This window comes from Phocoena sinus, chromosome 2 (assembly GCF_008692025.1).
Source record: "Phocoena sinus isolate mPhoSin1 chromosome 2, mPhoSin1.pri, whole genome shotgun sequence".
In the NCBI taxonomy this organism is placed as follows: Eukaryota; Metazoa; Chordata; class Mammalia; order Artiodactyla; family Phocoenidae; genus Phocoena; species Phocoena sinus.
The window spans coordinates 68,902,631-68,916,249 of NC_045764.1; the positions used below are offsets into that span (position 1 = coordinate 68,902,631).

The 13,619-nt window shown below is 44.9% G+C and overlaps 1 protein-coding gene across 1 annotated transcript in view; it reads right to left on the reverse strand.

Annotated features, from left to right (window-relative positions):
* MAP2K1 (mitogen-activated protein kinase kinase 1) overlaps positions 1-13,619 on the reverse strand; it is an 80,146-nt gene that overhangs the window by 44,832 nt on the left and 21,695 nt on the right. Inside the window, 1 exon segment of the mRNA XM_032619978.1 lies at positions 580-790. Coding sequence (XP_032475869.1) covers positions 580-790 — 211 coding nt within the window.

Sequence of the window (13,619 nt, forward strand, 5' to 3'; positions counted from 1 at the left end):
GAGTAGCATGAGCAAAAATATGTGGACAGAAATGAACATGGTGTGCTGTGAAACACGCAAGAGTCCAACCTCGCTGTCCAGAAAGAGGAGGACACCAGGAAGGGAAGTCCAGCTCAAAGACCGCATGCCATGTTGGGGAGCCAAGATGTCATACTGCAGGGAGATGAAGGGGAACTACTGGCAGGGGTGGAACTCACAGAAACAACATGAAATCAGTGTTTTTTCTGTGTCCCTGGGGCTGGGTAAATGAAAGCAGCTTCTGCTCTTGATAAATGGCAAACGAGCATCTCAGATTTCTTTCCAGAGCACAGAGAAAACTAACAAATGGTCACTTGCTGTTATTTTCCAGTCTGGGCAGCAGGATAAATACCCTAACACATCATGAGTGTGTTTATCTATAATCTAATAGATAACATGAGTTCAAAATTCAAACAGCACAAAAGGGTACTGAATGAAAAGTCAGTCTTCTTTCCACCCTTGTCTCCAGGCCCCCAGGTCTTCTAAAAGGTAATCCAATTACCTGTTCACCAAGGCAAGCTTGATTCAGTCTTTTTTTTTTTTTTTTTAAAGTGGCCTCACCTTTCTGGCCATAACCAGACCGGATGGCTTGTGGGAGACCTTGAACACCACACCTCCATTGCCAGCACCCAGCTCACTGATCTTCTCAAAGTCGTCATCCTTCAGTTCTCCCACCTTCTGCTTCTGGGTAAGGAAGGCCTCAAGGCGCTTCCGCTGCTGTTCATCGAGCTCCAGCTCCTCCAGCTTCTTTTGCAAGGCCTCCAGGTTGGTCCTGTCCCAAAGTAGGAAGTACAGGTCAACACTGTCATCAGAGAAGTCCACCCAGAGGAGCACCCTTGCTGTGGAGAGCTCCAGCTCTGGGGCCAGAGAGAGAACTGATCGAGGAAGCTTGGGGGAAGGTCCCATCTGCTGTGGCTCTACCCCCTGCACTCCGCCACCCCACACAACTCACCACAGACACACTTCCCCTCTCAAGGCCTGCTCTCCTCATTTGTAAAATAGGGGAATTAGTTCTCTCTCAGTATGCTATGAGCCTACGAGACAAACTACAGAATCTACTAAAATCCAGAGTGAGCCACCTTAATTTGTTTTAAAACCCCAGTATCAAAAGACCCACTAGTGTTGGTTTTAACAACACCATATACAAAATAAAATCTATTTCCTAAAACCACTAAGATGAAACAAAAGCACATTATCAAAACAGGCTCTAAACTGAATCACAGTAGAAACCCTCCCTTCCATTGTGATCAGATCAGGAACAACGTCAATCAAAATAGAGCAAAAAGGATACACCTAAATTTTTATTTTTGCAAAACATATGAAAGTGCATTCATTCACCCACCTGCTAACACAAGGCGAGACCCTCTCTTTAAGAGCCCCACATCATCTTTCTTACACAAACCAGAAGACAATACAATGTCTATAATTTCCAAATACTGATTCTTTAGCATAAAAATGTAGACAGAGTAATCTCAGAATAAAACTTTAAGAGTTTGATGACTTCCCCCAATTTTAATGCTCACCTAATTTAACAGTATTTTTTTAAATTACCATTTCTTATTTATTTATTTGTGGCTGTGTTGGGTCTTTGTTGCTGTGCGTGGGCTTTCTCTAGTTGCAGCGAGAGGGGGCTACCCTTCATTGCAGTGCACAGGCTTCTCATTGCGGTGGCTTCTCTCGTTGCGGAGCACGGGCTCTAGGCGCACGGGCTTCAGTAGTTGTGGCACGCAGGCTCAGCAGTTGTGGCTCAGGAGCTCTAGAGTGCAGGCTCAGTAGTTGTGGCGCACGGGCATAGCTGCTCCGCGGCATGTGGGATCGTCCTGGACCAGGGATCGAGCCCATGTCCCCTGCACTGTCAGGTGGATTCTTAACCACTGCGCCACCAGGGAAGTTCCTGACAGTAATTTTTTTAGTGACCTGGACTCACTGAGTATTTCCACAGCTTTTAACTAGTATTCATAGGTGGGGGAAAAAAAAAAGAAAGAAAACCACTTCGTTTGCAGTCGTATTTCATCAGTTTCTCTGATATTTAAATACATACATTACTTAATTACAGTACCAGCTACAACTGTACAAATGACTTTCGGAACAAACCAGCTCTTGGTAAGCACATAATTCAACCAGTGGCCGCTGGAGTGAGTGGGTATGGCAGACAGCAGCCTACCAGTGTGTTTTACATAAAGAACTGAGGTGTTCATTACTCCTGGGAGCTTGTTAAGAGAAGGGTGGTAAAGAGAGATTCCACGGTGTTTCATTTGACTTTTGTCCCTAGTCTAAACAAACAACACAGGTGACAAGACAGGCAATCATTACACATCAGAATGTTGGTGACCCCCTTCCCTCAATATACACACCATTTCTGAGCTTGGGGGTAGGAGCAAGCATAACCTTCCACTCGTCATTCACACTCCAAACCTTAAGAAGGCAAGGAGATGGAGACCCAATGCCTCCCCAGGGTATGGGAGGATCCAATAGTGCCTTACAAATAACACAGTACATGGGGCCAAAGAGGACACAAGGCTGACTTTCCCAACCTTCCTCACTGGGTAACTCTTGGAGGAAGAAGCCTGGTGCCTGGTCCCCCCCAAAATTTGTAAGTTGAATCCCTAACCTCCAATGTAACTACGTTTAGAGATAGGATTTTTAGAAGGTAATTAAGGTTAAATAAGGTCATATGGGTAGAGTCCTAATCAGATAGGATTGATAGCCTTATAAGAGAGGTGGCCTTCCCCCTACACACTCCAAGGAAAGGCCATGTGAGGACACAGCAAGAAGGCAGCTGCCTGCAAGCCAGGAAGAGAGGCCTCACCAAAACCCAACCATGCTGGCAACCCAACCAGTCCTCATCTTGGACTTCAAGCCTCCAGAGCTATGAGAAAATTAATTTCTGTTGTTTAAGCCACCCGGTCTATGGCATTTTGTTATGTAGTCTGAGCAGACTAAGACAGCTGGTCAATATTCTCATCCTGCTAAAAGGTTGAACTCAGTCTCACCGCTACCCACAGTCCCTCAGGTGTGGGGACTGGAACCAGTGTGGCTGGGAGTGCACAGTGCACACCCTCTGGTTTCCCTTCTCTAAGGTCTCTCCACAAAGGAGCCCATTGATGACAACGTTTAGAAACACAAGTCAAATACAGACAGACCTTACAGCTAAAACTTGGATGAGGTTACAGCTGCCTGGAGGGCTCAGCAGTCTGACTGGAAATGCAGATTCCAAAAAGCTGCTGTCAAGAACACACACACACACACACACACACTCACACACACACACATCACACTGAATGTGTACAAGAGCGAGAGGGAAGGAGGGCTAGATGAAAGGACAATCACTCTCCTTACAACACTGTACTTTTTAAGGTGTTTTACGTGTATTAATGCATTTAACCCACAACCTTACGATTACAACACATAGCAAACTCAAACACAGATAGGTGAAGTAACTTGTCCAAGGTCGCACATCTAAGTGGCAGAGCCAGGATTCAAACCTGGGCAGAGAGAATCTCTAACCTTAATCATGATGCTATATTACCTCTTCAAAAAGTTCAATACGTCCAAGGGAGGCAACTTGCAAACATGGGTAAGATCCTAGCGTGGAGCACGTAACACACCAGGGCTCAATCAGACATGAAAATGGTGTACCTACAGGAAGAGTCCTTTGCCCCAGATGCAATCCTGTCTCCCCTGTACATCAATCTGAACTACCTTGCAAGTAACACTGGCCACAAGAAACCACACCCATTTGGGGGTGGTGGGGGGTTAGGATGGTGGGAAGGTGGGAGGGATGCTGACTCTGCTCATTTTCCTGACTCTGCAGAAATAAGGAATTCTCCCACCTTCGGGGGAAAAAAACCCTAAGTCTGGGCTTTGTGCCACCTTCCTCCCCACCCCTCTCCTATGCTCCATGGTCCAACCGCCTACCCCGTCAGCTAAGGAACTGGCTTCTAATTTGTGCTTTCAGAGGGTGGAGCCAGGGAGAGAAGAGACACTTATGGTGGCAAGACTTTCCTAATGGGGGGGTGGGGGGACAGAGTTGCCAAATTAACAAGTCATTAGTAATCAGGAATTCCGGATTCTTATCCCAAATTGGAAGACAACTAGCTGTGTGACCATGAACAAGTCATTTAACTCGACATCTGTTTTCTCTTCTGTAAAATGGGGTAACAAGATGCTTACTTCACCAGGAGAGGATCAAAATAAAAAACGAATGGGACGAAACCCTGGAATTTTGACACATTTCTACACAAATGTTAAGGCAGGTGGGAGTGGGTTGGAAGATGAGGAGAAGCCACAGCAGCAACAGCAGGATTCAAAAATTACTGTCTTTCCTGTAATTTAATAATTATTAAAATCCCCTAAAAATTTTTCAGGGAATGAAAGACAAAAGATTTTATCTGAAGGTGAAAGGAAAATTCTGGCATCAAAATGACTTTCATGACTCATTAAAAAGAAATCAATCAATGAGGTATGGGTATTCAGTACTGCTTCCTCTCACCCAGGGAGTGGATGGTGTTCAACAAGGCTCACTTGTGCCCTCCCAAGGTGAAATGCTTCAAGCAAAGGAAACAGGAAGAGAGTGGCTCCTCACCCCTCAACCACACCACAAATCTCCAACACTCAGAGGACAAGAACTGGCCTCCTTCACAATCTTTGGTTTTAACTGAAATCAGCAAAATCAGAACTAGGGATTGAGAAAAGGAACTGGAGCCCAGCACAATACATCTCTGACACACACAGCCCTCTCCAGGGACCAGCTGTGATGGCTCCAACCCCCATCACATTCCCCACAGCAGAAAGGAAACGACATGCTGTAACATGAATTCTGCACCAGGGCTGTCTTACAGTAAACACGAGTTCATCCAGATACAAGATTATAGGCTTGAAATGGGAACGCAGAGGAAAAACAAGGAACTTGGAGAAAAACACAGGTTGTCATTTGTGTTCTGAAAACACCAGGAAGGCACAATGAAACGGGTAGGGAAAGGATGATCCTGGGCAAGAACTTCTCCTTCCCTCTCTCTCATCTCACCCATCTGCTCAGCCTAATTACACTACCACAGCAGGAATCTTTCATTCGTGGCTCAATGGCTCAAATCAAGGTGCAGTATAAAATGCAGCACGAGAGGGACCTTAAAGACCACCCTATCCAACCTATTTTACAAGTGAGGAAACGGAGGTCCAGAAAGGACAAAGTCACACAGCTTATTGGTGGCAGGTTTCCCGACTCCTGAAATAGAGCTCCTTTCAAGGTGCCACACCGCCACCTCCAACTCTGATGGTCACTGCAACGGGAAGCTGACCTAAAGGAATGACTGAAGGGGGAGACAGGCGATATCCAGACCAAGGAATGGGGTCTTCAAACTGCCACACACAAAACAGAAATGGGCCACAAATGCATGCCAAACACCAGCCAGCTGTCTGTCACCAACCTGAGCAAGGCTGCTACAGGTGGCAGGCCCCACCTCCACCGGGAGGAAGCACAGAGGGAAGAGCAGGGGATGACAACACATCACTGTGCTGGAAGGAGAGAATGGGTCCCAGTGCAGGCGGGTCTCCTCACCAGAGAGCCCAGGAGTTGTGAAGTTCTCCCTTCCCTGTGGCATTTGGCAAGAGGGCAGGGAAGAAAGAGGGAAGGACAGGCAGAAAGACCCAAGCTAAGAGGGAACAGCACCCAGAGACTAAGGCTGCAACCCTTTGATCTACACCCTATAGCATTCCCATCTGAGATATCTTGGGAGTTACCTCCTTTTCTGGTCCTTGGTTTCCATACCCGTAAAAAAAAGTATATGGGGAGTAGGGTGGTGAGTTTGTCTAGATGTCTCTAAGGAAGTCTGTCAATGTGACAGCCAGCTGAGGAGGTGCAGAATAAGGCTGAGGGTGTATTCGGGTTGAGGAGCTTCAACCGGGTAGGTGAGGGGAGAGGGGGAGAATGTGAGGAAAAGATAAGAACCGGCATCAGGGGTCTCTATACAGTCAAACCACGGACAGCAGGAGATGGGAGGCGTTACAAAGAGTAATAAGAAAGGAAAGGAGAATGGGCCTGAATGAGGAAGGCAAGCGGGCCAAAGGTGTAGCTTACCAACTTCCAGACTCCAACTAAACTAGCCCATCTGTGTTAGAGAGTGTAGGTGTGCCAACCAGGGCAGCCCCAGACAACATGGTGGAGAGGGGCTTATACCCTCTCACACCTCAACCCTATAGGCCACTCCGCGAAGGGCTGGTTAACTAACTAGGCAATAAAATTCTAGGATTATGTATACAGGCCCTGTGAAAGAGGCCAGATGGAAAAGAATACATACGATGTCATTCCCTCTATATAAAATTCAAAACTGATCTAGGCTATTATAAAGTTAAAAAGTGATGCAAACTATCACATACAGAATGGATAAACAGCAAGGTCCTACTGTATAGCACAGGGAACTATATTCAATATCCTGTGATAAACCATAATGGAAAAGAATATGAAAAACAATGTATATAACTGAATCACTTTGCTGTATAGCAGAAATTAACACAACATTGTAAATCAACTGTACTTCAATATTTTAAAAAATCCAAGAACAAAAAAACAAATAAAAATAAAGTAAAAAAGTGATCACACTTTGGTGGGGGAGGGTAGTAACTAGAAGGGGGCATACGATGGTTAATTTTATGTGTCAACACTGCTGGGCCACAGTGCCTAAGATATTTTGTCAAACATTTTTCTGGATGTCTCTATGAAAATGGTTTTGGGTTTGTGTTTTTTTTTCCAGCGGGGGGGAATGAGATTAAAATTTAAATTGGTAGACTTTGAGTAAAGCAGATTACCCTCCATAATATGAGTGTGCCTCATCTAGTCAGTTGAAGGCCTTAATGGAACAAAGACTGACCTCCCTGAAGCAGAAGGAATTCTTCCAGCAGATTTTGCCTTTGGACTCAAGGTGTAACTCTTCCATGGGTCTCCAGCCTGCCAACCTAATCTGAAGATTTTAGACTTAACAGGCTTCCACAATCACATAAGCCAATTCCTTTAAAAGTTCCAGTCAGTGTCTGTCTGTCTCCTTTCTCTCTCTCAATCTCAGTATCTCTCGATAGTCAGATCAATCTATCAGTCTTGGAAGCTGTGCTCTGATTTCCTTTTATTCTTTTTTGTCCTCTAGGTGTTTCACCTTGGATAATTTTTACTGACTCATCTTCAAAGTCACTGATTCTTTCCTCAGTTCTGTTCGGTCTGCTGATGAGCCTGTGGACCTTTGATGTCATATTCTTTGAAATTTCTATAATTTCTTCTTGAATCTATTTTTAGTTTCCACCTCCTCTGAAATTCATTTGTCCATGTATGCTGTGTAACTTTAAGATATTGATCATGGTTATTTTAAAGCCCCTGACTGATAAACCCAACATCTGGGTCGTCTCTAAGTCTGGTTCTGCTGATTACCTTCTCTCTTGATAATAGGTTGGTTTTTTTCTCTCTTGATTTTTGATTAAACGCTGGACATTGTGATGGAACAGAGACTGAGGTAATCATCTTTATACTTGGTAATGGACATACTCTTCTGTCATACTGTTAGTGTGTGTTAGGCTATTAGTCAAAGTTGAGCTGAGTTGGGGTTTTCTTGTTAATGTTAACACCACAGGCTACAAATTTCTCCAGTGATGGGTCGTATCTCGTGCTTAGAGTGAAGCCTGAGCTGCATAGGTTTTTTTCTGTGTTCCTACTCCTCCCTCAGCTTTGAATTGTCCTTAATGCCTGGCCACAGAATGGGGTCTTTCTCCATGCTCTTGGCCGTCTTCCAGGGGTAGACTGCGATTACTTTAATTTAGTGCTAGGCTTATGGTAGGGGTAAAGAAATTCTCTCTTGTCCAGCGTTAGTCTTAAGCAAGCCCTGTGAGCATATACTTCCCCTCCTCTCCATGGCAGCCAAACTCTATCACATGTCTGTGGCAGTTCTTGGGTAGAACAAAGTTTTCTATACCTCCTCCAGCAATAGTAGACCTTTGTAGATCTCTGCTTGTTGGTGCTGAGCCTAGCTTTGGGCTTATATTCTAAAGCAGCTATGGGAAGCAATGCTTCAGTGCAGCCATTCTCTTGTATCGTTTATAATGTGCTTCACTGAATTTAGCAGAAGTATTTTTTTCTTTTTCCTTGATGCTGGCTGCTCACATCTTGGGCACCTACTCTTCTAAGCTTGCTGACAGATGTGTAGATGAGAAAAACTTCAAAGTCACTGTTCTTGAAAGTAGCCCCCAGACCCACTTCTAGGACCAGAAATATATACAGGAAATCTGCTGCTTCTGGGTCAGTAAAGAGCTGGTCTTTCACAATGGCACATGAAACTACTTGAAAGGAAAAAAACATGCATGTGGCTGCCAGACACTCTGTGCTTGGGAAATAGGTGTGAAGGCTTTGGGAGGCAGAAGACCTGGGTTCAACTCTGATGGTAACTTGGTCTGTGAACTTGTACAAGTCAATTTCCCTCAATTTTTCTCATAGGTAAAATAGGGGAGTTAAGCTAAGTGGTGTTTAAAGTCCATTTCAGGGTTAAAATTCTCCAATCCTAATATCAGATTCTTCCTGTAGTATTCCAAGGATAGAACTCTGCAGCTAAGTACCAAGGCCATAGACATCTGTAAGCACAGTGGTTGGCTTCCCGTGTTGTATGGTTAGAGACCCTAGTCATTACTTCTTGTCCACATATAAACCCCACTGACAGTTATCCCATCCTCATTGCTTTTTCCTTTGATACTAAATCAATTGTTTCATCTTGCCAGGTCTTCTGTGAGAATGCATGCATCTTGACACTACAAGACCCTTAGTGAAATAGTGAAAGGAATACAGACAGCTAAGGGCAGTTTAAGACAATGATGTGATGGTAAATAAAAGTGACTGCAGAGGGGCTTCCCTGGTGGCGCAGTGGTTAAGAGTCTACCTACCGATGCAGGGGACACGGGTTTGTGCCCTGGTCTGGGAAGATCCCACATGCCGCGGAGCAGCTGGGCCCATGAGCCATGGCCGCTGAGCCTGCGCGTCCGGAGCCTGTGCCCCGCAGCGGGAGAGGCCACAACAGTGAGAGGCCCCAGTACCACAAAAAAAAAAAAAAAGTGACTGCAGAGATTAAATGAGAGTGCAATGTAAAAAAAAAAAATGCTGGAATCACCAAAAGTGATATTTAATATTTTATGTTGTTGTCAAGTAATTACTGGTTAATAAGAATAAGATTTGATTTGATAGTACCTACTACTACTGATTTATACCTGCTGTATGCCACGTATTCTGCTAAATATGGATGAGCTCCTAAATGCCTAATACCACCATGACGTAATTCCCACTGTTAACCCCATTTTACTGATGAGATTCCTGCATTTTCATGCAATAAATAAGTAATCCAGAAAAAATGCACAATATAATTAAATACTACCTTTATTGTCTTTGATTGGTTTCACCACCACTCCCAAAAAAAGACTGGAGCAAAAACTGTCCCACAGTTCCCCTAATTCTCACAAAGGGCTTTGGACACAGATGGCTCTGTAGTTCAGGATATGCTGAGCAATCAGGGTAAATTTTATAGGATTTGAGACCTAAATTGGTCTAGGACAACATATAAAATTTAGATAGCAAAAAAGGAGAAAGGGCATTCCAACAGGGTCTACAATGTAGACAGTAGTATAGAACTGGGAGTAAGAATATTATAAGCAAAGCGTATTGGAGGAATAAAACTTAAAAGTAAAAAAATCAGGAAATTCCCTGGCGGTCCAGTGGTTAGGACTCCACGCTTTCACTGCCAACGGTGCTAGTCCAATCCCTGGTCAGGGAACTAAGATCCCACAAGCTAGCACGGCAAATTAAAAAAACAAAAAAAAGTAAAAAAAAAATCAGAAAATGAGAGTTGGGACAGATGTTTATCTTTAATTTCATTTTAAATCAACTAGCTTCCAAGCCAATAAACAAATGAAAAGTGGAGAGGATGAGTTCAATTAAAAAGAGATAAGGGGCTTCCCTGGTGGCGCAGTGGTTGAGAATCTGCCTGCCGATGCAGGGGACAAGGGTTCGAGCCCTGGTCTGGGAAGATCCCACATGCCACGGAGCAACTGGGCCCGTGAGCCACAGTTACTGAGCCTGCGCGTCTGGAGCCTGTGCTCCGCAACAAGAGAGGCCGCGATAGTGAGAGGCCCGCGCACCGCGATTTAGAGTGGCCCCCGCTTGCCACAGCTAGAGAAAGCCCTCGCACAGAAACGGAGACCCAACACAGCCATAAATAAATAACTTAAATTAAAAAAAAAAAAGAGATAAGAATCCTGTGTTCCTATCCTTTAAGAAAACAAACAAAAAAACCCCCACTTAGTCCTTGGAATCAAACTGCCTTCTGAAATCATATAAATTACATTCCCACGGCACATTTCCGCAGACAGACACGCTGAAAAACACACGCAGACACACAGACACAGACACACAGACACAACACACACACACACACACACACACACAAAGGAACCTCTGGAGTGACAGGACCACCCACTCACATAGACTCTTCTTAAATACTGAACAACATCCTGAATCAGAGAGGGGATGTCATACTGTTGCTTGAAAGAACTGACAGCCTATGTTCCTTCCACCCCGGTGGGCAAAATTTGTTTCATATTAGCCACATGTGAATTAATTCCTGAAGGACCAGTCTTCCGTAGAAGCACAAAAAGGAAAGGAAAAAGTGATGGAGTTTGGAGAGAGAGAAAAAAAGATAAGACAGAGGACAAAAAGTGATGCATCACCTTTACTTAACAGGGACAAAAGAGGGATATAACAGTCTGATAAAGAATGAAAATTTAGATGCAGTTAAAAGATGAGCTTCCTAAATGCTAGCCATGGTACACGCATTAACTCATTTGTTCCTCACAACATTTAAAAATAGATATGTTGGGATTTCCCTGGTGGTCCAGTAGTTAAGAATCTGCCTTCCAATGCAGGGGACGTGGGTTCAATCCCTGGTCGGGGAACTAAGATCCCACATGCCACAGGGCAACTAAGCCCTCGTGTGCCACAACTAGAGAGCCCGCGCACTGCAACTACTGAGCCCACACCACAGGCCACAACTAGAGAGAAGCCGGCACACCACAAGGAAAGATCCTGCATGCTGCAACTAAGATCCCATGTGCTGCAACTAAGACCCAATGCAGCCAAATAAATAAATAAATAGTTTAAAAAACAACAACAGCAAAAAATAGACATGTTGTTCCATTTTACAGATATGGAAATGGAGGCCAGGTGTAGTTAAGTAACTTACCCAAGGCTAGAGTTGGAATTCCAAAGTTTGATCTTTTCTCCACATCAGCTGAAGAGCTCATGTCCTTTAAACAAATCTCCCACTTAGCTCATCCCTAACACCAGGTAATTACCCATTAGTGACCTATTCCTTTGAGGTAAGAACTGTGTTCTGCTAAAAGGTAAAATCCCTGAGAGGACAACAAATTAAATCTACCCAAAAAGGAAATTCTTTCAGCGGAACATCCAAGGCTGATACTTTTTTTTTTAAATAAATTTATTTATTTTTCTTTTATTTATTTTTGGCTGTGTTGGGTCTTTGTTGCTGCGCTCCGGGCTTTATCTAGTTGCAGCGAGCGGGGGCTACTCTTCCTTGTAGTGCATGGGTTTCTCATTGCAGCAGCTTCTCTTGTTGTGGAGCATGGACTCCAGGTGCGTGCGCTTCAGCAGTTGTGGCTCGCGGGCTCTAGAGCGCAGGCTCAGTAGTTGTGGCGCACGGGCTCAGTTGCTCCGCAGCATGTGGGATCTTCCCGGACCAGGGCCCGAACCCGCGTCCCCTGCACTGGCAGGCAGATTCTTAACCACTGCACCACCGGGGAAGCCCGGCTGATACATTTTGATTGGGGAGGGAAGGGAAGCAATAGGACACTGCCCAGGTGAAGCACACAGGACAAGCAGTAAACAGTCTGGTGGCATAAGAGAGCTGGCAGGGACGGGGCAGGAAGTGCTGAAAGGAAGAAAGCACCAAGGATAACCCAGGTAGAAAATTCAATAAACGTGTGGTCACCATCAGAAAAACAAAGGCAGTGCTGGGTCTGGTGGTGGCCACAGAATGGGAGTGGCTGACTGCTCCTGAAAGGACAAGCTGGTGTACTGTGGCCTTATTAAGATGATGTATTTGACCCTACCCACTCCCTGCTCTAGAGAAAGACCTTTTAGAAACTCCCTGTGTAATAATGGTCCGTGCTGCTCTGTGAATGAGAGGTGCAGCTTGCTCTTCAGGGAGAAAGGAACCCAACGTGACCACAGTCTTACCCAGAACCATGAGGACAGCTGAGTCCCCAGGGCAAAAAGACCAACAGCTAGTGCCCAGAAGCACAACTAAGAGCAGTAAGATGCAGTCAGGAGAAACACAGCACTCAAAACACATCTCCAGTGCTAGTCCATGTTGAGAAATTTTCAATTCTCCAGACCTGTTTCCCTCCTTAAATACACGACCAACATGCTTGTTACAGCTAGGCCCTTCTCCTTGCCAAAGTTACACACAAGAGAGGTCAGCAAACCTCTCCTCTGAGCACCCATCACCTCTGGGGAAAATCCCACTCCCTAGGTGACTTTCTAGCAACTCTCAGGGAATCCTGAGATCAGGATCAGGGCTCCAGGTCCAACCAAGTGCTCACTTAGGCACTCAACTTCTTAAACTAGAGTGTGGAAAACTACTAGTCAGGCTCTCCAATTAAGAGCAGTTGGCCTCATGGGGTCAAAACGTAGCCGGTAGAAGTAACATCATGGACCAGAGAGAATGAAATTTAATGAAAACTAAAACTGATAGTGCTTGCTTAAGTCTTACAAAAGAAGGTAGAGGGCGGGGAAATAAGTGTTTGTGCGAATAAACACCCTCGGAGCAGAGGATACCAGAGGACCAGAAGGCTGGCCCATAGTTTAAAAGGGCCTGCTTCTGAGCCTTGGCATAGGCAGAAGCAGGCCTGAACAGCACGCAGGGGTGGAGCTGGAGAGCTGAATCACGTTGCAGAATAAAATGGGAGAGACTTCTTTTGGGAGTGGCTGTGAAGCAGCAAGAAAGGAAGAAAAGAATGCACCATGGCAGAGTGGCAAAGGTCACTTAAGCCCAAAGATACCTAATACCACTAGATTTTAAGTTGTCTTTATTGCTATAATACATCTCCCCACCCCAGACCTTCAGTCCAATCTGCCATGCACACAAATAGCTTTGTGTATATTTTGTTCTTACTGTTGTTGATGGAAAGCAGAGAAAGGAGGCCAAATTCCAAGTTTGTTCAACACAGAGCAAAAAGAAGAGAAAAATCACAGGAAGGGAAATGTGAGCCCCAAAGAAGCAGAAGTGACCATGAGAATATAAGTCTCCAAGACCGTTCTAATCTAGAGGAGTGCAGGGGATAAGGAACTGGAGTAGACATCTAGCTTATAGCTGTGATGTCTACAGATGTGAAAATGCAATGCAGATTCATTATGGAGCATCCACAGTGTGACAGGCACCATCTACGCTAGAGGCTAGGGAGGTACAGATGAGGAAGACAAGGTCCCTGCCCTCACCAGGCAGTGTGTGTGTGTGTGTGTGTGTGTGTGTGTGTGTGTGTGTGTGTAAGAGACAGGGAGACAGAGATGT